This window comes from Antechinus flavipes, chromosome 2 (assembly GCF_016432865.1).
Source record: "Antechinus flavipes isolate AdamAnt ecotype Samford, QLD, Australia chromosome 2, AdamAnt_v2, whole genome shotgun sequence".
Lineage (NCBI taxonomy): Eukaryota > Metazoa > Chordata > Mammalia > Dasyuromorphia > Dasyuridae > Antechinus > Antechinus flavipes.
The window spans coordinates 330,029,208-330,053,480 of record NC_067399.1 but is presented as its reverse complement, the minus strand read 5'-3'; the positions used below and the strand labels follow the sequence as shown (position 1 = coordinate 330,053,480).

General features: G+C 33.9%; 1 protein-coding gene across 1 annotated transcript in view; it reads right to left on the bottom strand.

The window, feature by feature from the left end:
* The window catches only part of LRRC9 (leucine rich repeat containing 9), a 204,756-nt gene that overhangs the window by 66,711 nt on the left and 113,772 nt on the right, over window positions 1-24,273 (bottom strand). The window contains exon 22 of the mRNA XM_051977780.1: window positions 20,344-20,466. Within this exon, the coding sequence (XP_051833740.1) occupies window positions 20,344-20,466 (123 nt within the window). The remainder of the gene's footprint in view (window positions 1-20,343; window positions 20,467-24,273) is intronic.

Below are 24,273 nucleotides of genomic sequence, written 5' to 3'. Positions count from 1 at the left end.
CAGATAAAGAACTGAATTGAATAAATAGACATATATTTTGGATTACATAGGTATGTATTGAGGGATTTGATTTTTGTTTAGAAAATTTGCTCAGAAAAGACAGATTAATTATAAAAAAAAACTTGTTATTGAAAAAAATTAAAAATTATAAAACAAAAGGATAGGTAAGCCTTAGTCAGAAGTTTCAGAAATACTGCTGAGCACAAAAAGACTGGTCATGTGCTAAATCTCCTGATGTTTATACAATCTTGTTCTCTTCATTACTCATCAGTGAAATGCTATCTAAGCAAGATAATGGCATATTAATGTTTGCTTTCTTCATGATCAATGGCCTTTCCACATTCTGCCTGGTATTAGATATAGCTTGTACAGAGATGGATTTAATAATCTATCTACCATTGTTTCATGCATAGATCACCATATTTGCAATGTTCTAACACTTTTCAGGGATATAGCATAAATTCTGCCTTCTATATCTCTTGCCCAAAACTTATATCAGCTCCATAGACTTGTAGTAGAACAAATGTTCTTTATTTATACTTCAACTCTGCCTTGGCTTTCCATTTATCATATTGTTTTATATTTTTGCTGCTCTTATACTCTTTTCAGTTTACAAAAACATTTTCTTTTATTAGAAAGAAAGGCTTATTTTGTGCTGAGGAAAAAGAAATCATTGTTAGGCCAAATTTGCAAAAGTTACAGAACTAGTTTTGCAAGATATCTAAGGCCATTGACTATGTCTATTTCTTCCTTATTCTGTACTTCTTGCCAAGAAGTAGGATTGTAACTCATTCAGACCATTTTTCCTATTCACTTCAGTGCAAATTGTCTTACTCACACCTTTAATTAGACGTCTCAAATTCTTTTTCTGGCTAATGCCAGGCTTCAGGACTATGGACCCTAAGGTAAATAATAAAAGTGTCCTTGAAATCCATCTCTGTGTTTTTTCCAATTGACCGTAGTCCAGGAGGACTGTGAAGTAAAAAGAAGAAAAGCTAAAGAAAGGAAAAAGCAAGGGTTAAAATTTATGAATGGGGTTTGGGCAAGGAGAAGAGAGGAGAGACAAGAAATTGTAAGTAGAATGTATCAACTATATGTCATTAGTGGTAGGCACACTCTTCTCATCTTTGTAAAGAGAGAAATGGTGGGCAATGAAAGAAAGAAGCATAAAAGAAAAGGATAAAGAGAATACATAATTTATTATTATAACTATGAATGTGGATTTACTCTTAAAATAGAAAAGGACAGAAGAATGGAATGGAAAGCAATATCCAATAATATACTGTTTTCTGTAAATACACTTGAAACAAAGATTCACACACAGTTTAAATAAAGCTGTAGCAAAATATACTATGCATCTATTCAACTAAAAAAAGTAAGGGTAGTAGTGATCAATGTCGCAGACAAGACAATACTAAAAATGAGAAAATCAACAAATTAAAAATAAAAAACCCAAACCATAAATATCAAAATAGAAATTAAAGACAAATAACTATGAGTGAAATGCCCAATAACAACTTTAGAAAACTGAAATAGCCTGTTACCAACTTATGAGAGATAAGTGATAGACTTATAATGCAAAATAAAACGTACATTTTTGGACATGCCTAATATGTTAATTTGCATATCTTTGTTGTCAAGGTTTTGCTTCTATTTTTCCTTCAATTTGAGAGGAGACAAAAATTCTTCTTGCATTTGAATTTGAAGGAAGGCCAGAGGGAATTATAAACAATCTTAAATTATAAACAGTTTTAAAAGTAACATGTTGAATTTATTATATATTTAAAGAGAAAAACAAGGTCTATGTAATGGAAAAGAACAGTTTCATATATAATTCTCTCCTGTTCTACAATGATTAATGAAATATTTATTTTCAGGATGATAACTAAAATATTTTTAAAATCAGATAAACAAATTAAAAAATGCTCAGATCTATTAGGACCAGAGGGCAAAGTAAAAATAGAAAAAGATTCATCGAATTCCTCTTGAAGAAATTTCAAAATGAGAAATCCAAGGAATGCAACAAACAAAATCCAGACCATTCAAGCCAGGGGAAAAATACAGCAAGGAGATAGAAATAATCAAATACAAAGGAGCCAAAGTTGGGATCATACAGACTTGGCAGCTATTACAAAGAAGAAAAGAGACCGAAATATGATACTTAAGAAGGCAAAAGATAAAGACTTACAATCTTCCTCTATTTCACAAATTGTCCTCCAGAGATTATGCTAATCAATTAGCTTTGGGGGGACAATTTGTGAAATAGAGAACTTCCAAGTATTCCTGATAAAGAGACCAGACCTGAGTATATAGTTTGAAATATAAACAAAAGAGTCAAGAGAAAAATAGAAAGGAAAATACATTTGATTAATATGAAAGGACTATATGATGAAATATTTGTTAATATGAAAAGTGTTCCCTCAAAATCCTAATGTCTTCAATGTCATAGAAAGAGTAAATAAGGAAAATGGCCTAGGTGCAATTTTATTATATTTTTTATAATATTAAGAGAAAAAAAGGGAAGGAAAAATGAACATATAAAGGATAAAGGAGGTAGAGCTTACTATATAAGATAATTGGATTCACAAGAAGAATAAATATACAACCATGAAGAAAAGATGGTGGTGGTGGAAGGAAACATACTACATATTAATCTTACTTCATCTGAACCTAGGAAAAAGTTTAATTCTATCTTTCCATGACAGACCATCAAATATTTGAAGACCATTAATATAATACCTAAATTTTTTCTTTTAAACATTCCCCTTTGTTCCTGTGAACAAAGAAGAGTCAGAGCCTTTCTACAATATCCCCAATGTGCCTCTCAAGCTTGTCAATATCCTTAAATGTTCCTTAACAGGACACAATATTCCAGATGACGCCTGACAGAGCATAGTGTGATTGGACTAACACTTCCCTGTACCTAAAAACTATGTTTTTCTTAATTCAGCCTGAAATTACATTAGACTTTTTTGGCTTCTGCATCATATTTGTCATTCATATAAACTTCTTTTTCAGAAGAATTATGTCCATCTATGACTTAAATGAATAAATGAAGAAAAAAACATTTATTAGCACTTATTGTGTGCAGAGCATTGTGCACTCGGAGTACAAATAGAAATCAGGACAATGCTTTTTCTCAGTAATAGGGAAAGACAAAACGTACAAGAACTTTTAGCTGAAACAACAAGATTATATGATGTCAATTCTGAAGTACATGGCTCTTTCCAACAATGAGATGGTTCAGGCCAGTTCCAATGATATTGTGATGAAGAGAACCATCTACACTCCAAAAGAAGACTGTGGGAACTGAGGGGTGGATTACAACATAGCATTTTCACTCTTTTTATTGTGATTTGCTTGAATTTTCTTTCTTTTTTTTTAACTTTTTGATCTGATTTTTCTTGTGCAGCCAGATAATTGTATAAATATGCATGCTTATATTGGATTTAACATATATTTTTACCATGTTTAACATATATTGGATTACATGCCATCTAGGGGAGGGGGTAGAGGGAAGAGGGTGAAAATTGGAACACAAGGTTTTTCAAGAGTCAATGTTGAAAAAATTATCCTTCCATATATTTTGAAAATAAAAAACTTCAAAAAAAACAAAAACAAAATAAAAATTAAAAAATATTCTAAAAAAAGAGTTTTTAGCTGAAAGTATTACGGAAGTATCATGGTCCTTAGGGCAGAGCAACAGAGTATTTAGTAATATATGTCCCATGTTATTTCCATTGATGAAACCACATCCATAGTTGAACTATTATTGATATCAAGAACTTTGGCAGAGAACATCCTTTTTCTGGGACTTCGGTAACTAACAGTTGAGAGAGTCAGAGGCTGCATCTCCACAAGGGATGATTTGCTAGATGATGCCTTTGGAAACTCAACTTATACTTGGGAAATCAAATTTTTTACCGAAGTAAAAAACTTTATATTTATCAGTATTGATTTTCACCTTATTAGATTGTCTAATGCTATAGCATATCCAGATACATTTGGATCCTGTCATCCAATGTGTTAACTATCCCTACTAACTTTGTGCCATCTGAAAGTTTTATGAGAATAACATTTATGTCTTTAGACATGTTACTGATAAAAATGCTATATAGTATATGGATAAGCACAGATTCCTGGTGTACCTCACTTCCTGCCACAATGACATTGGACCTTTAACAATTACTCTTTGAGTCCACTAACAACTATTCTGTCCATCAGAGAAATAAGCCAGTTACAGGGGAAAGTTCTGCCCTGAAATAGGGGTGTGTGTGTATTTATATTTGTGTGTGTATGGATATATGTACAAATGCATACACACATACACTAACTTAAAATATAATTCAGGTCCATTTTTCAGTTTTCCTGTTTAATTCAATGTGGTACTAACAAGTGAGAATAGAAATAACTGATAAAGGAAAGATCTGTAGGAAGTAGAAAGAAATAAAACTAAGACTGAGAACAAAAATGAAAACGATAATTCTAATTTGAACAAGTAAACATCATTTCTCCCCATGTACTCATTCATGGTATTGAAGAAAATACAAATGAGGAAATTTCAGTCCCTGTTCTCTAGGAAGTTATAATCTCTTGGAAATATGTATGGCGGAGTGTATAATTTGATGAAAAAACTTCCTCTATTAAGATAGGTCAGCAATTTCTCTGTGTAAGTGATATGTGGAGGGTAATCTAGCCAGCATTTGTCACAAGGAAACTAAAATTTAGGTCTTCCTGGTCCCAAGGCTAGCTTTCTATTCAGTCCATCGTTCTGCCCCCAGTTTCACTTAATAAGAAGAAGTTCTGTCAGAGTTCTCTGTTGAGAATAACAGAGCAATGGAGAATGGAATTGGCTAATTATGGTATCTATATTAGAAAAGGAGAAAATGAAGTCAGAAAAAAGCCTGAGAAAGTATTGAAGTGAGGAGGACTTGATGAGGGCTAAGAATAGGTTTAAGAAAGATGACACCAAGGGAAGAGATAGAAGATTGGAGATTATGGTCAGACAGAATAATATCAAGAGTCTCCAATTCAGTTTTCAAGGAAACACATGGATAATGATAAGATATAGTGGGTAACCAATCTATTCCTATGTGTGGGTAAAGAGTAGCTTATATTATGGGACATAAAGGAGCTGAGGAATTGTGAGTTTGGGGAATTTAAGGGAGTAGCTAATGTTCCCCCAACAGGGACTGAAATTTCCTCATTTGTATCTTCTTCAATACCATGAATGAGTACATGGGGAGAAATGATGTTTACTTGTTCAAATTAGAATTATCGTTTTTATTTTTGTTCTCAGTCTTAGTTTTATTTCTTTCTACTTCCTACAGATCTTTCCTTTATCAGTTATTTCTATTCTCACTTGTTAGTACCACATTGAATTAAACAGGAAAACTGAAAAATGGACCTGAATTATATATTTAAATTATATTTAGTGTATGTGTGTATGCATTTGTACATATATGAAGAGAACTATGTCTGGGATAAGGAAGACATTAATTAAAATCTGAAAGCTTGCTAACAAGTCACTTAACCCTTTTTGCTTCAGTTTCTTCATCGTTAAAATGAACTGAAGAAGCAAATGGCACGTCACTCTAGCATCTTTGCCAAGAAAACCCCAAATGGGTCACTAAGAGTCAGATGTAACTGGAAAATAACAAAACAGCACAGTGCTACAGGCAAATCTCTTGAGATATTTGCCTATCTACAATAACTATGACAGTTATGAGGTCACTAGTGACCTTTCAGAGAAGTGTGTCAGTCAAGTAGTAGGAAAGATGGTTGCAAGCTTTTGAAAGTTTAACAGGTGATAAATAAGGTGAGGTAGGTAAACACAAACTGCTACTTATCAAGAAGTCTGGAAGTGAAAGGGAAAAGAGAGGTGAGAGTATGACATAAAAGAAAGGTCACTGTCTTTGAAGCAAAAGAACTGAGGTTCAAATCCCATTCTCTGACAGAACTTGTTTGATGTCAGACAAGACATTTAACCTTCCCATGCTTCAATTTATTCATTTAGAGAATGAGAAGGTTGGAATAGATGGCCTCTGAGGTATCTTTAAATATCACATATGCTATAAATACAACATGCATTGCCAGACACAACCAATGCATTAATTTGCTTGCTTAATTGTATTGGGGTTATTCTAAACCAGAAAGTCAGAAAGAAAGGAAGTGTAATATGTGATATTTATTAGCTTTGTTATTTGTTATAATCAAAAATATAAATTAATAAGGCCTGAAATTTTAACATTTCTAAAAACAAATTTGAATAAGAAAGTTAACACTTTAGGATACTTTTTGAGAAGATGGTGATATGAGAAGTCATAGAAAAAAACAGATCTCCCATATAAATCCCATTTAATATCTGAAAAGGACTTCTGAAAGGCCAATGCTAATGCCCCATCACCTGAGGAATTACTAACTACAATGTGGTACTTGAATACAATGGAGTATTTCTGTGCCATAAGAAATGATGGATATTAAGACTTCAGATAACATTGAAAACTTGAACTGATCCTTGCATAGCCTTGTGTTTCTGATTTTCTCCTCCTTCCCCTCACCTCCTCCCCTAGATGGCAAGCAAGCCAATATATGTTAAACATGTTAAAATATATGTTAAATCCAATATGTAAAAACATATTTATACAATTTTCTTGCTGCACAAGAGAGATAAAAAAAAAAAGTAAACGAGTAAGAAAACAAAATGCAAGCAAACAACAACAAAAAGAGTGAGAATGTTATATTATGATCCATAGTCATTTCCCATGTTCTTTCTCTGGGTGTAAATGGTCTCTTCATCACAAGATCATTGGGACTGGCATCAATTAGCTCATTGTTGAAGAGAGCCATGTCCATCAGAATTGATCATTGAATAGTCTTGTTGTTGCTATGTACAATGATCTCCTGGTTTTGTTCATTTCACTTAGCACCAATTCATGTAAGTCTTTTCAGGCCACTCTGAAATCATCCAGCTGACCATTTCTTACAGAAAAATAATATTCTATAACATTCATATACTGTAATTTATTAGCCATTCCCCAGCTGATGGGCATCCATGCAGCTTCCAGTTTCTTGCCACTACAAAAAGGGCTGCCACAAACATTTTTGCGCATGTGGGTCCTTTTCCTTCTTTTAAGATCTCTTTGGGATATAGGCCCAATGAAAACACTGCTGGGTCAAAGGGTATGCACAGTTTCATAAATTTTTTTAACATAATTCCAAATTGCTCTCCAGAATGGCTGGATCTGTTCACAGTTCCACCAACAATGTATTAATGTCCCAGTTTTTCCACATATCCTCGAACATTCGTCTTTGTCTTATCCTGTCATCTTAGCCAATCTGAGAGGTGTGCAGTGGTATTCAGAGTTGTCTTAATTTGCATTTCTGATCAATAGTGATTTAAGGCACCTTCTCATATGATTAGAAATAGTTTTAATTTCTTCATCTGAAAATTTAGTCTGTTCATATCCTTTGACCATTTATCAATTGGAGAATGGCTTGGATTCTTATAAATTTGAGTCAATTCTCTATTTTAAAAATGAGGCCTTTATTAGAATCCTTAAATCTAAAAATGATTTCCCAATTTATCGCTTCCCTTCTGATCTTGTCTGCATTAGGTTTGTACAAAAACTTTTTAACTTAATGTAATCAAAATTGTGTATCTGGTGTTCATTTATGAGTTTCAGTTCTACTTTGGACAAAAATTCCTTCCTCCTCCACAGATTTGAGAGGTAAACTATCCTATGTTCCTCTAATTTGCTTATAATATCACTCTTTATGTCTAAATCATGAACTCATTTAGATTTTATCTTGGTATGTGGTGTTAGGTAGGTCACACCCTAATTTCTTACAATTTTCCCAGCAGTTTTTGTCAAATAGTGAGGTCTTATCCCAAAAGCCGGGGTCTTTGGGTTTGTCAAACACTAGATTACTATAGTTATTGCTTATTTTGCTCTGTGATCCTAATCTATTCCACTGATCAACTACTCTATTTCTTAGCCAGTATCAAATGGTTTTGATGACTGCTGCTTTGTAATATAGTTTTAGGTCTGGCATAGCCAGACCACCTTTATTAGCAATTTTTTTCATTATTTCCCTTGAAATTCTTGACCTTTTGTTATTCCAGATGAACTTTGTTACTATTTTTTCTAGATCTACAAAATAATTTCTTGGGAGTTTGATTGATATGGCACTAAATAAGTAGATTAATTTAGGTAGTACTGTCATTTTTAGTATATTCTCTTGGCCTACTCATGAGCACTTGACATTTTTCCAACTGATTAGGTTTGACTTTATTTGTGTGAAAAGTGTTCTGTAGTTGTATTCATATAGTTCCTGACTTTCCCTTGGCAGATAGATAACCAAATATTTTATACTATCAACAGTTACTTTGAATGAAATTTCTTTTTGTATTTCTTGCTGCTGGACTTGGTTGGTAATATAAAAATGCTGATGATTTATGTGTATTTATTTTGTATCCTACAACTTTGCTAAAGTTGTGAATTGTTTCTAGTAGCTTTTTAGTTGGTTCTCTAGGATTCTCTCTATATACCACTATATCATCTGCAAAGAGTGATAATTTGGTTTCCTCATGATCTACTCTAATTCCTTTATTCTCTTATTGCCAAAGCTAACATTTCTAACACAATATTGAACAGTAATGGTGATAGCAGGCAACCTTATTTCACTTCTGATCTTACTGGGAATGGTTCTAATTTGTCCCCATTATATATGATGCTTGCTGATGGTTTTAAATAGATGCTACTGATCATTTTATGGAAAAGTCCATTTATTCCTATACTCCCTAGTATTTTTAATAGGAATGGGTGTTGGATTTTATCAAATGCTTTTTCTGCATCTATTGAGATATGATTTTTGTTAGTTTGAATATTGATATAGTTGACTATGCTAATAGTTTTCCTAATATTGAACCAGCCCTGCATTCCTAGTATAAAACCTATTTGGTCATAGTATTATCCTGGGGATGACTTTCTATAATCCTGTTACTAATATTTTATTTAAGATTTTTGCATTAATATTCATTAGGGAAATTGGTCCATAATTTTCTTTTTCTGTTTTCACCCTATCTGGTTTAGCCATCAGTAATATATCTGTATCATAAAAGGAATCTGATAGGACTTCTTCTTTCCCTATTTTTTCAAATAGTTTTTATAGTATTAGAATTAATTGTTCTTTGAATGTTTGGTAGAAGTCACATGTAAATCCATCTGGCCCTGAAAATTTTTTCTTAGGGAGTTGATAATTAGCTTGTTCTATTTCTTTTTCTAAAATGGGGCTACTTAAATAATTTATCTCTTCCTCTGTTAACCTGGACAATCTATTTTGTAGATATTCCTCCATTTCTTTTAGATTATCAAATTTACTGGTTTATAGCTGGGCAAAATAACTCCTAATTATTCCTCTAGTTTTCTCTTCATTGATGAAAAGTTCTCCCTTTTCATTTTTGAGACTAACAATTTGATTTTCTTTCCTTTTTCTAATCAAATTAACTAAAGGTTTATCTATTTTTTTTTAATAAAACCAACTATTTATTGATCCAATAGTTTTATTTTCATTTTTATTAATCTCCCCTTTTATTTTCAGAATTTCAAATTTGTAATTTAATTGAGGGTTTTTAATTTGTTCTTTTTCTAGCTTTTTTAGTTGTAAGGCCAATTCATTGATCTTCTCTTTATTTTATGTGAGCATCTAGAGATGTAAAATATCCCCTTATAACCATATCATGCCTAATTTTTCTAACATTTTGTTTGCCTCTTTAATTTCTTTCTTATTTATTTTGTGGTTCAATTTATCTAGTTCTGAAAGAGCAAAGTTGAGATCCCCTATTAGCATAGTTTTGCTATCTATTTCTTCTTGCATCTCTCTGAACTTCTTCTTTAGGAATTTGGATGCTATAACACTTGGTGCATATATGTTTAATGTTGATATTGCTTCATTACCTATGGTATCTTTTAGTCAAATATAGTTTCCTTCCTCATCTCTTTTAATTAAATCTATCTTTGCTTTTACTTGATCTGAGATTAGGATTGCTGTCCTTGCTTTTTTTCTCTATCTGAAGTATAAAAGATTCTGCTTCAGCTCTTTACCTTCCCTCTGTATGTATCACTATGCTTTAAATGTGTTTCTTGTAAACAGCATATTGTAGGATTCTGGCTTTTAACCCAGTCTGCTATCCACTTCTGTTTTATGGGAGAGTTTATCCCATTCACATTCACAGTTAAAATAACTAATTCCGTATTTCCTGCCATCTTATTTACCCTAAGTAATGCTTTTCTTTTTCCTTTCCCCAATCCCTCCTTCTCAGTATTTTGCTTTTGATGACCACCTCTGTCAAACAGTCCTCCCCTTTTAGCGCCCCTCCCCCCTTTTTACACCTTTCCCCTAATTCTTCTGTATTCCCTTCTATTAGTCTTTCCCTTTCTTTACCCCCCTTTCCCTCCCATTTCCCTATATTGTGAGACAAGTTTCTCTGTGAAACCAAATATGTCTGATATTCTTAGAACCAAATCTGATGAGAGTAAGATTCACACAATGCTCACCCTCCCTCTCTTCTTTTCCTCAATTATAATAGGTTTTCTTTGCCTCTTTGTGAGATGTAATTTCCCTTGATTTATCTCCTTTTCCCTGTTTTTCCAGTACAATCCCACTTCCACCTCTAGTTTCTTTTTCATATTATCAAAATAAAATCAAATTATTCCCACATTCTCTAAGTATACCCATAACAGAAATACAGTTCTCAAGAGTTTTTTCCTTTTTACCTTTTTATGCTTCTCTTGAGGTCTGTGTTTGGAGATCATTTTTTTTTGTTCAGTTCTGCTCAATAGAAATATATGAGATTTACCTATATCATTGAATGTTCATCTTCTTCCCTGAAAGATAATGCTCATTTTAGCTGGATAGCTTATTCTTGGCTGTAATCCAAGTTGTTTGGCCTTTCTGAATATCAGATTCCAAGCCCTTCTACCTTTAAGGTGGAAGCTGCTAGGTCCTGGGTAATCCAATTGTGGCTCCTTGGTATTTAAATTGTTTCTTTCTGGCTGATTTCTTTTTCGTGGTGTGACAGTTCTGAATTTAGCCATGATATTCCTTGGGGATTTAGTTTTAGGATCTCTTTAAGGAGGTGATCAGTGAATTAATTCTTTTGATGGCTATTTTACTTTCTGATTCTAAAATATCAGGGCAGTTTTCTTTTATGATTTTCTTTTTTTCATCATGGCTTTCAGGAAGTCCAATAATCCTTAAGCTGTCTTTCCTAGATCTATTTTCCAGGTTGTTTTTCCTAGGAGATATTTCATATTTTCTTCTATTTTTCTTTTTTTTTTTTTTTCCTTTTACTGATTCTTGAAGTCAATTATTGCATGATTCACTTCCATTCCATTTTTTTCCATTTCGCAAATTGGTGTTTTTTTAGGGCATTATATGCTTTTTCCATTTTTCTTTGCAATGATCTCATTGCATTTCCCTATTTTTATTTTAACTCTCTTTTAAGATTCTTTATGCAATCTTCCATGAAAGCCTTGTGAAATGGGGACCAGCTCATGCCTCCTTATGGGCTTTCATTTGGAGTTTAGGAACCTCAGGATTTGAGTTCTGTTTTTGTCTCTCTCCATAAAAGCTGTCTATGGTGAGAGTTCTTTTTTTTTTTTTTTTAATTCATTTTTTTTAAGGCTTGAGGTCTGTTCAGTGCAAAGGGGCGACAGCTGATTTAATTTGTCCTGGAAGTTCTGCTGATTGATTTCCAGTACTGGGTAACAGCAGTTAGCTCCAGTGTTCTTCCGAGGCTCAGTGGTTTACAATTTGTTTTTTTTGTAGCAAATCTGTCAAACCACCTGCTTGCAACCAGGACAAAGAGGCCTAAGAGTCTCACAGAAGATTCTCAGGTACCTGGAAGCTGCAATGCTCTGACTCCTGGCCCCAGCTTCTTGCTCCAGTCTCCCTATGTTGCAGTTTGGGCCTGGCAGACTGTCCCCCTGCCCATTTGAAACAGACCTATTTTGAAGCTCTTTCAAGGTATCTTCTTCTAGAAATTTGTTGTACTCCAAATATTTGTGGGTTCTTTGACTCCACAACTTAGAGGCTTAATCTGCTGTTGGTTTGAGAGAAGGTTGGAGGAAGTCACAGAGATTTTGTCTTTTTGCTGTCTTTGCTTTGTCCCCCCACCCCCACCAGCATTTTGGTTCGACATTCTAAAATAGGTTCCATGATAAATAGAATTGATTGTGGGATTTCTTAGAGATTATAATAATTATATGCAAAATGGTCATACAAACTCTACAATAAATTTATGAAAGTCTTGGTGATGTTGATTATAGTGCTACTTTTATGTTTATTTCTGCACCTATACTTACTCCTCTTGATCAGATTAAGAGCAATCTGGAACTATGCGTAAAATTGTGCATTCCCTTTGACCCAATACTGGGTCTGTATCCCAAGTATTAATCTTGTTTCTATTGGTTTTGTTTGTGCACAAACTTTTTAATTTAATGTAATCAAAGTTGTCCATTTTGTCTTTCATAATATTCTCTAGTTCTTCTTTGGTCATAAATTCTTCTCTTCTCCAAATATCTAATAGGTAAATTATCCCTTGTTCTAATAATTTGTTAATGATATCATCCTTTATGCCCAAATCATGTATCCATTTTGACCATATTTTTGTATGAGGTGTGAAATGTATATCTGTGCCAAGTTTCTGACATATTATTTTCCAGTTTTCCCAGCAATTTTTGTCAAATAGTGACTTCTTATTCCAAAAATTGGGGCTTGGGGCTTTATCAAATGTTAGATTGCTATAGGCCTTGCTTATTGTGGTGTTGTATCTAATGTATTCCACTGATCCTCCACTTTATTTCTTAGCCAATACCAAATGGTTTTGATGACTGCTGCTTTATAATATAGTTTGAGATTTGATACTGCTAAACCACTATTCTTTGTGTTTTTTTAAAATTAATTTCCTTTTTGTTTTTCCAGATGAATTTTGTTATTTTTTTCTAGTTCTGTAAAATAATGTTTTGTCAGTTTGATTATTATGGCACTGAACAAGTAGAATAATTTATGCAGAATTGTCATTTTTATTATATTAGCTTGGCCTAATCATGAGCAATTGATATTTTTCCAATTGTTTAGATCTGATTTTGTGTGAGAAATATTTTGTGATTGTGTTCATATAGTTCTTGGGTTTGTCTTGGCAGGTAGGCCCTCAAGTATTTTATTTTGTCTACAGTAATGTTTTTCTATCTCGTGGATGAGCTTTGTCAGAAATATATAGAAATACTGATAATTTATGTGGGCTTATTTTATATCCTGAAATTTTACTAAAGCTATGAATTGTTTCCAGTAAATTTTTGGATGATTTTCTAGGATTCTCCAAGTATATCATCATATCACATGCAAAGAATTATAATTTTATTTCCTCATTGCCTATTCTAATTCCTTTAATTTCCTTTTCTTTTCTTATTGCTAAAGCCAACATTTCTAGTACAATGTTGAATAATAGTGGTGATAATGGGCATCCTTGTTTCACCCAGATCTTATTGGGAATGTGTTCAGGTTCTTTCCATTACAAATAATACTTGCTGTTGATTTTAGAGACACACTGATTATTGTTTTAAGGAGAGCTCCCTTTACCTGTGCTCTCTAATGTTTTTAATGGAAATAGGTGCTGTATTTTGTAAAAAGTGTTTTTTGTATCTATTGAGATGATCAAATGATTTCTGCTGTTTTTGTTAATGATAGGGTTGATAATGGTAACAGTTTTCCTGATATTGAACCAGTCCTGCATTCCTGGTATAAATCCCATTTGGTCATTGTGTATTATCCTGCTAAAAAGTTGCTGTTATCTCTTTACTAATATTTTATTTTAAAATTTTGCATCAATATTCTTTAGGGAGATTGGATTGTAATTTTCTTCCTCATTTTGGTCCTTCTAGATTTAGGTATCAGTGCCATATTTGTGTCACAGTAGGAATTTGGCAGTACTCCTTCTTCACCTATTTTTCCAAATAATTTACACAGTATTGGAATTAATTGTTCTTTAAATGTTTGATAGAATTCACTTGTGAATCCATTTGGCTCTGGAAATTTTTTCTTAGTGAGTTCTTTGATGACATTCAATTTCTTTTTTCTAAAATATTTAAATTTTTTATTTCCTCTTCTGTTAACTTGGGGAGTTTATATTTTTGTAAATATTTATCCATTTTGGTTAGATTGTCAGACTTGCTGTCACAGAGTTGGGCAACATAGCTCCTAATTATTTCTTTAATCTCTTTTTCATTGATGGAAAGTTCCCTTTTTTCATTTTTGACACTGGGGATTTTTCTTTTCTTTTTCTGATCAAATTAGCCAAAGGTTTATCCATTTTATTAATTTTTTCATAAAACCAATTCTTAGTTTTGTTTATTAGTTCAATAGTTTTCTTAGTTTCTATTTTATTAATCTCTCAAGTTTCAAAATTTCTAATTTGGTATTTAATTGGAGGATTTAAAAGTGCTCTTTTTCAAACTTTTTTAGTTGCATGCCTAATTCATTGATTTCCTCTTTATTATATTTATGTAGCTATTGAAATTTCCTCTAAGAACTGGTTTGGCTGCATTCCATAGGTTTTGGTGTATTGTCTCATTATTGTCATTTTCTTGAATGAAATTATGGATTGTTTCAGTGATTTATTGTTTGACCCACTCATTCCTTAGAATTAGATTATTTAATTTCCATTTGGCTTTTAGTTTATCTTTCCCCGGCCCTTTATTGAATATAATTTGTATTGCATTATGTCTGAAAAGGAAGCATTTACTATTTCTGCATTTTTGCCTTTAATTGTGAGGTTTTTATGCTCTAATACATGGTCAAATTTTGCATAGGTGCCATGTACTGATGAGAAAAAGGTATATTCCTTTTTGCCCCTATTAAATTTTCTTCAGAGGTCTATCATATCTAGGTTTTTCTAGGATCCTATTAACCTCCCTTGTTTCTTTCTTGTTCATTTTGTGGTTAGATTCATCTAATTTTAAGAAGGGAAGAGTTGAGGTGTTTTACTATCAAACATTTAAAGACTATTGCTGCCTATTTCTTCCTGTAACTGGCTTAAAATCTTCTTTAGGAATTTGCCTGCTCTACCACTTGGTGTATACATATTTAATATTATTACTTCATCATTCACTGTACCCTTTATCAATATGTACTTTATTTTTTACTTTTGCTTTATTTGAGATCAGAATGGTTACTCCTTTTTTTTTTTTTTTAAATTTCAGCTGAAGCATAATAAATTCTGTTCCAGCCTTTTACATTGTGAATGTATCTCTGTGTCAAGTGTGTTTCTTGTAAACAATATATTATAGGATTATGTTTTTCAATTCACTCTGATTCTATTTTATGGGAGAGTTCATCCCATTCACATTAACAGTTATGATTACTAGCTCTGTATTTCCCTGCATCCTATTTTCTCCCCAGTATATACTTTTGTTTTCTCTCTCCACTCTGTCCTTAGTCCTATGTTTTTTTTTACTCACCCCACCCACTATTTTATCTCTTATCACTTTTCCCCCTTTCTCTTACTAGTGTTTTTTTTTTTAATCCACTCCACACACTACCTTATCTTCTATCAGCCCCTCCCTCCTCCTTTTCCCTTTTTCCCTAGTGTTTTTGTCCTCTTTTCTATCCTATCCCTCCCTTTTCTTTTCCTCTTTCTCCTCCTACTTCTTTATAGGGTTAGATAAATTTCTGTACCCAACTGAATGATTAAGTTATTCTCTCTTAGAACCAAAACCGATGAGATCAAGCTTCAGACAGTGCTCATCCCTTTCCTTTTCCCCCCTCAATTGTAATAAGTCTCTTGCACCTTTTCATATGAACTAACTGTCCCATTATAACCCCCCTTTTCTTTTTTACAGTATAGACCTTTTCCCACCCCTTAACATCTTTTTCTTTGATATCATATCAGAGGCCATTCCCAACCACATTCTTAGTTCATGTGATGCCCCACCTTATCTGTTCCAATGTCAGATACAGTTTGCAAGAGTTACAGATGTTATTTTTCTATCTAGGGATGTAAGTACTTTAATCTTTAATACATGTATTTCCCCCTGTTTACTTTTCTATGGTTCTCTTGAGTCTTGTATTTGTAGATTATATTGTCTGTTTCATTCTGTTTTTTTCAGTAGAAATGACTGAAAGTCTCTTACTTCACTGAAGCTCCATCTCCTCCCCTGAAAGATAATACTGAATCTTGCTGAGAAGTTAATTCTTGGTTGTAACCCCAGGTCCTTTGTCTTTTGAAATATGGTATTTCAGGCCCTCCATTCTTTTATTGTAGAAGCTGCCAGATCCTGGGTAATCCTGACTGTTGGTCCTTTATATCTGAATTATTTTTTCTATTAGCTTGCAGTACTTTTTCCTTGAGATTATAGTTTTGCAGTTTTCATAACATTGTTCCTTGGGGTTTTCCTTGTGGGATCATTTTCCAAAGGTGATTGTTGCAGTTTTCTATGATCTTTCAATTCCATGTCTGTTTCTAGACTATGGGGACAGTTTTCCTTAATGATCTCTTGTAGAATTCTAGCCAGGCTCTTTCTTTGGTCATGGCCTTCAGGTAGGCCAATACTTTTTAAACTGTCTCTTTTGAATCTATTTTCTAGATCGGCTATTTTGCTATTGAGGTATTTCATATTTTCTTCCATTTTTTCACTCTTTTTAGTTTGATTGATTCTTGCTGTCTCACAAAGTCATTAGTTTCCATTTGTCCTCTTCTAGTTTTTAACATATGATTTTCTTCACTTTTATATCTCTTTTTCCATTTGATTTATTCAAATGTTTTCGTCAGACAAATTGTTTTCTTTCTTTTTCCAAACTGTTGACTCTCTCATACTTACCTCTATCATTTCCTTTCTCATTTTTTTCTTCTACTTTCTTATTTGCCTTTTGAAGTCTTTTATGAGCATTTCCAAGAAGCCTCTTTGGGTTTGAGACCAATTTATCTCACTCTTTGAGATTTCTCCTGTGAACATTCTGTCCTTGTCTAAGTTTGTGTTTTGGTTTGCCCTGTCACCATAGTGGTTTTCTATGTTCAAGGCTTTTTTTTTTTTTTTTCCCTGTTTCTTCTTCATTTTCTTGCTCCTCCTTCTCCTTCTCCTTCTCTTTCTTCTTCTTTGCTTTTATTGTCGAGCTCTGCTCCTGGAATATAAAGAGCACTGTCCCAAGCTTCTTGTGCAGCTCTGAGGCTTGGTTTTGAGCCCAGAGGCCCCTTTAGCTTTATCTACTTTGTTCAGGATACAGCCTGATTTCCTAGGGTTTGCTTTCTGAGCCGGAACTGGAAGCTGCCCCACTGATATTTTCCTCTACTGAGCCAGGGCTGAGCATCTTAGACACACACACACTCACACACACACTTTCCTGTATGTAAACATGCATCTAATACAATATTAGTATGGCTGACATGTAGAATTCCCTTGATTGAATCTTTAAGTTTGACTTTGTCTAAAATCACAAGATGTACATTTTTTTCCTTGATAAATTCTACTGCTGATGCTTATAGTGTTTGTGTATATTTCATTCTTTCCTAACCCTAAGTCTTCTGCTTTAATTCTGCTCCTTAAGTTACCTTGCTATTATTTAATCTTCCTCCACCCATTGATCCCTCCCTTGTCTTCTTCTCCTGTCCTTTGCTTTCCTCTCTTTCCATCCCTTTCCCCTTTGGAGGGTGCATATATGTAATGTTACCTGTTTAACCCATTCCTGATGTGAGTAGTTTTTCAGGACTATGAACCTTCTCCCCCCCTTAAATGCCTCTGTGTCTATTCTTTTGTACCTCATTCATATAACATGATTACTATTTTTACTTTTTTCTAGGAGGTTTGCTTTTTTTAGTGTCTACTCAACAATGTTCTGATCTTTCTTTTGTGCTACCCAATTGCTGATATCAATCTTAGACATATAGTATACATTTGCATGTAAAAAACAATTTTTCCATGTTAAGTTTCTTGAAATTGATATTTGATATTTGCTCTTATATGTTAAAATTTTCTAGTGAGTTCAGGTTTGGTTGAAAGAAAGTCTTGAAAATCTGCAAGTCTGCTGAACGTCCATTTTTCTTTTTTCAATCAATATTATAATTTTGCTGTATATGACATTTTGGGCTCCAGGTCTAGTTCTTTTGATTGCCACTATATATGATTCCAGGACTTGTGATCTTTTATTGTCCTGTATAATTCTAATTATAATATAATTATAATATAATATAATTAATGCTCCAGCATATTTGAATTTTTTTTCTTGTTTCTTGCAGAATTTTCTTTTTAATCTGGGGGTTTTGAAATGTGACCATAATATTCCTATGTGTTTTCCACAAAGGATCTCTCTGAGGTGATGATCAATTCATTTTTTTTTTTTTCTATTGCTACTTTCCCCTCATGTTCTATCATTTCAGGCCAATTTTCTTGCATTGTTTCTTGTAACACTGTGTCAAGGTTCTTTTTTTGGTGACAGCTTTCAAGTAGTCCAATTTTTCTTATATTTTTTCTTATTGATCTATTCTCCAGATATGTTATTTTTCTTGTTTCAAAATTTGTCCTATTTTTTCACTCTTATATATTATGTTTTGTTATTTATTGATCTCTTATAGCTTCACTGGCTTTCCCTTGACTAATTCTAATTTTCAAGTAGTTATTTTCATATTTAAGACTCTAGAAGTATCTCCTTTTCTAATTGGTTATTTTCTTTTCATTATCTTGTTTTTCTTAGATTTTTTTTATTTTTTATTTTGTTTTCGATGTTTATCATTTGATATTTAAATTCTTTTTTGAATTCTTTCTAGACAGCTATTTAATATTACTCTCTTTGAGAAGAAGATGCTTTTTTTTTTTCAGTGTCCTCCTCTGAAAATAAAACCCAGTTTTTCCCAATTTCCATAGTAGGTTTTTTATGGTTGAGTTCTTTCTTCTTTGCAAGTTCATTTGTTTTTGTTTTTTTTAAACAAAAAGTAATATTGTAAGCACTTCTAATTGTGGGGTGGGGGGATGGTGCTTCTAGTTTCACTTTATCTCTCCTCTCTGAACTGCAACTCCCCAAAAAGATCTCTCTCCTCCTATAAGTGCCCTCAGATAGCAATGGGCAGGGACAGCTGGGCCTGGCATTCCTAATCAGCAGAGATTCCCTCAGTCTTTTCAGACTCAGACCTTTACTGTCAGGAAGTGAAAGTTTCTGTGGTTCCTGCTGAGGCTCCTCTCAAACCCAGGTAACCAGAGGAGTCTTGGTGTTTCTGTGGAGCCAGCCCAGAGGTGTTTGTGGAGCCAGCCCAGAGGTGTTTGTACTTCACATGGGTTAATCCCAGCATGAAGTGTTTCTTCCAGTCTTCTTGGGCTGTCCCAGAAGGACCTCTTTCCTGTTTCAAGTCTTTTTGATTTTTCACCAGTCTATGTTCACCCTGAGATGCAAATTTTCATCTTTTATGATCTCATCTGGATTATCTTGGCAAGGGTACTAGAGTGCTTTGCCATTTCCTTCTCCAATCTATTTTGTAGATGAGGAACTAGGGCAAACAGAATTAAGTGATTTGCCAAGGGTCACATAAATAGTGAGAGTCTGAAAACTTTTGTTGTTCAGTCATATCTGATTCTTTGTGATGCCATCTGAGAGGTTTCTGGCAAAGATACTGGAGTTGTTTGTCATTTCCTTCTTCAGCTCATTTTAAGATCAGGACACTGAATCAGAGTGAAGTGGCTTGCCCAAGGTCACACAGTTAGTGAGTGTCTGAGGCTGGGTTTGAAGTCAGGAGGATGAATTTTTCTGATTCCAGGTCTGGTAACCACTACTGAAGTAAAGATCACCCTTTTAAAAACTAATTGATGACAGGTGTTTAAATGAAATTGGGTGGTAGGTATTGGCATCTAATATGGAAGGCATTTAATATGTAGTGGGGATTTAAGCAGATAGCTAAATAGAAAAAGGATTTGCCAACTCCTCAGGGTTATCTGCTGGAACCTCAAGAGACAGATACAGTAACCAGGTCCTGGGACAGTTGGCGAGTGTACTTGTTAAATCAACACACACATACATGCAACATAGATATATTACATATTATAGTCTGACATATAGTAAATGCTTAATAATTGCTGTCTCCCTAAATATGTATATATTTTATCATCTATAAATATTCACACATAAACATTCACAATTTTAAAGCTCTTCTAAAATTTGTTTTATAGGCTTACATTTTTCTAAACTTCAAAAAGATGGTTGTTAAGAGTACAAAGATAGTCAGGTTCAAGATGATTATTATAGCTAATAAATTTGAAAATACATGATTTGGATCAAATGCTGTAGTAAAAAACAACTCACTACTGAGATTCCATCCAATGCTTTGAGATCTGGAAGGTGGAAGAGCACAAACAACCGGTAGTTTTCTTGATTCCATACTATAAGATTTCCACACAAGTCTAAAATGACCAGATTGTATAAACCCTTGCAAAAAAAAAAACACATTTTGAATTGACATAAAGTTGCTATGTAACTTTTATTTATTTCCCTGAAAAATGTCATTACAACTGATTTTGAATCGCTAATTGATTCTGTACTTCAGTAGCCATGAGGGACTATCATATGTATTTGAGTCAATAACTTTCTTAGGTTATTAGGGTTTTTTCCCTGCATTTAATACTTCATAACTGGAAACACCAAAATGAGAAGGGGATAGCAATAATTACCATAAAGATTAGTTGAATAAACTAATGGTGAAGTTTAATTGCAGAAGAGGAAGATTTAGGGAAAATATGATAACTGTTTTAAAATATTTGAAGATCTGTGATATGAAAGAGGGATTACACTTTTTTTTTTTTTTTGATTGAGTACAAAAAACAGAATTAGGAGCAATGACTGGAATTTACAGGGAAGAAAGTTTCAACTTCATCGAAGAGTAAAAGTAGTGGGTATAGGGCCTATTAGTCTTAGGCCAATGAATTCACAAATGAAAGGGCCAAGAATTCTGGCTGAGAGGGGAGTAAACAATTATCTTACCTTGTGGACACTCAGCTTACTCATTTATATGGATACCTTGGAGTCATTAATTCTCAAAAAGTTAGAAGCCCCAAACTTCTAAAGCTGATTGGAATTAGTAAGTAAATTATCATGAATAAGTTTATAGCTAATCTTCAGAGATGAAAATTTAGAGATTATATTGGACATTTACTATAAACTAGGGGCAGGTCTCAGTTCACAAGAAACAAGCCCTGTATCAGGAAAGTAGCAAAGTGATCAAACCTAAAGACCTTAGTTAGGTGGGACAACCTTTGTCTTTATTCAAAAAAACTTGGTACCAAGGGCCAAAAATCTACTGTTAGGTGGATAGGAAAGTTTCTGAGTTCAGATAGGGAACTTTTTAGCTTTTTTTTTTTTTTTTTTATGTGTTTGTGTTCTAACAGACCTAGTTTAAAAAAAGCTGAACCAAACAAAATATGGAAGTATCTATGGCTAGAATGTGGAAGGCAGAAGAGAATATACTTAAGCAGAATACTTGACCAGAATCCCATGGGAGCTCCACATTCAGCTGATACTATATCCTTTTCCCTTTTTATGATCTTTTTGGGATACAGACCTAATAGTGGTATGGCTTGCAGAGTTTTATAGGCCCTTTTGGGTTATATATAAATATTTTTTCCTTTGATTTTCAGAATTTCTAATTTTGTATTTAATGCACTATTTTTTTTTCTCTTTTTTTTTTGTTATATGCCCTACTCATTGATCTTTTCTTTTTCTATTTCATTCATGAAAGCATTTGGAAATATAAAATATACTCTAAGAACTGCTTTGGCTATATCCAATACATTTTGGTATATTGATTCATTATTATATCTATGATTTATTCTTTAACCTATTCATTCTTTCTGATTAGATTAGTTTCCAATTAATTTTAGTCTATCTTTCCATGGTCTTTTCTATACATAATTTTTACTGTAATGTGATCTGAAAAAAATGCATTTAATATTTCTGCTTTTCTGTATGATTGTGAATCATACAATGCCCTAACAGATGATCAGTTTTTGTGTGGGTACCATAAACCACAGAGAAAAAATATATTCTTTTCTATACTGGCATTTAATCTACTGTTATCCACTTCCATTTTATGGAAGAACTCATCCCATTCATGATTGTTGTGTATTTCCCTTTATTCTAGTTTCCCCCATTTATACTTTTCTCTCTCCTTTCACTCTGTCCTGCCTCACCAGTGTTTTATTTCTGACCACCACCTCCTACACTCTGCCCTCATTTCTATCAGCCCCTCACTTTCCTTTTTTCCCCTCCCTTTCTCCTCTTATTTCCCTCTAGGGTAAAATAAATTTTCATATGCAACTAAATGTATTTGTTACTTCCTCTTTGAGTGAAATCCAATGAGAGTAAGGTTCAAACAATGCTTACTCCTTCCTTCAAGGATGCCTCAATTATTCATCTCTACAAAACTAAAAGAAATAGACTATTCTGTGATAACCACAGGGAGTTCTCTTTTTTAGTCATTGCTGGCAAGATTCTCACCAGAGTTCTCCTCAATAGGCTGATCCTACACTTGAAAGGTCAACTACCCAAGAACTAGTGTGACTTCAGAGGGGCTGAGGAAGACGTGATATGATGTTTGCTGCCTGGCAACTCCAGAAGAAATTCAAAAAGCGGAACAAAAGTCAGTATATAACATTGGTAGATCTGACCAAGGCCTTTGATATTGTCAATTGTGAGGATTTATGGAAAATTATGTCAAAATTTGGTTGCCCAGAGAAATTCTTAAGTAGAGTACATCAATTTCATGATGGCATGCTTTCCCAGTCCTGAACAATGCACATGGCTCTCGAGCTTTCCTAATCATCAATGAGTGAAACAAGATTGTACTTGCTCTCATGCTTGTTAGCATGACATTTTCAATCATGTTGTTGAATGCCTTCAATGAAGACAAACATGACATTGAAGTAGCTACCACACTGATAGCAAGTCCTTCAACATGAAAAAGCTACAAGCCAAAGCTAAAATGGAAGGTGTGTTGGTGAATGATTTTTTGCTTGAAAATGATTGTGTACTCAATGTAGCTTCTGAAGAGATGTAACAAAGGATGATTCTCCCCTGTTGCCATAGTAGCTTTCCAAGATCAGCAGTCTTCTGTTTCTTCTTACTCTTCTTTATCCCATTTTTGGACTTTTAAAATTGAACTCTGTTCCTAGGGCACAGGGGACATTATCCTAAATTTCTTATGCTGAGGACCAGGGGCCTGGTCACTGGCTTTTCAGTCCAAGTGCTTGTGGTTGCCCAGAGGTCACTTGGCCTAGTCTTGCCCTGGGGCTGGAGGCCTCAATACCTGGCCTGCTAAGCTGGACTGTGGGCTCTCCTTTGTTGATCTGTGCTGTGACGAAGAGCCTCCTGCTAGCTTGCCCAGACACTGTCCTTACTCAAGTGAGACAGACCTTTCCTGAAGTCCTTCTAAGTTATCTTAAGCTGGAAAATTGTTTCACTACACCTCTGCATGAGTTCAGTCCCTCCAGAATCCATTTAGGGCCTTGCTTTAATGATTCCAAGGCAAACTGGGGAAGCCTGGGTAACTTTCTGGCTTCTCTCTGCCGTCTTGGCTCTACTCCCCCACCTCTCCAAGACCAGTATAGAGTAGGTTTGACAGGCAGAGACCAAGTCTTAGTAGGTAGTGATAAGACCAACATGATGACATCACTAGAAGACATTTGTGGCTCTGTAGCATCAGAGGCATGACTTGCCTTGCCACCTATATACTTTGTTTACCACTACTTTTTTTTTTTATATGCATGCCTGCTATTCCAGCTGATGCTGTGCACATCTCTGGGAGAATGCCCAGGTTTATGAGAGAAATATTTTGTTGCTAATTTTCTTACAATGCCATTTCATTAAATGCCTTTGCTTTGAAATAATTGTATCCCCTGACCAACTATTACTGGCAAATATATTTGTGGGGTCTCACGAGTTATATTTTTAGGGGATGCAGAACCAAAGTACCTTGAATCTGAGATAGTTGTTCACTTGGAAATCTAACCTATGAGTTGGGCATTATTTTTAGGAGCCATACAATGACTCTGGATGCTACCTAAGGGAAAATTGCTTGACAATTGGAGTTATATAAAAGTAGAAGTGGTTGTCTCAGGAGGTAGCAAGTTACTTATTATTATAAATCTTCAAGAAGAGACTGGATGACCATTTGATGGGGAAGGCATAGAAGAGATTCCTTTTTGGTTTAGGTTGGGCTAGGTGACCTCTAACGTCACTTCT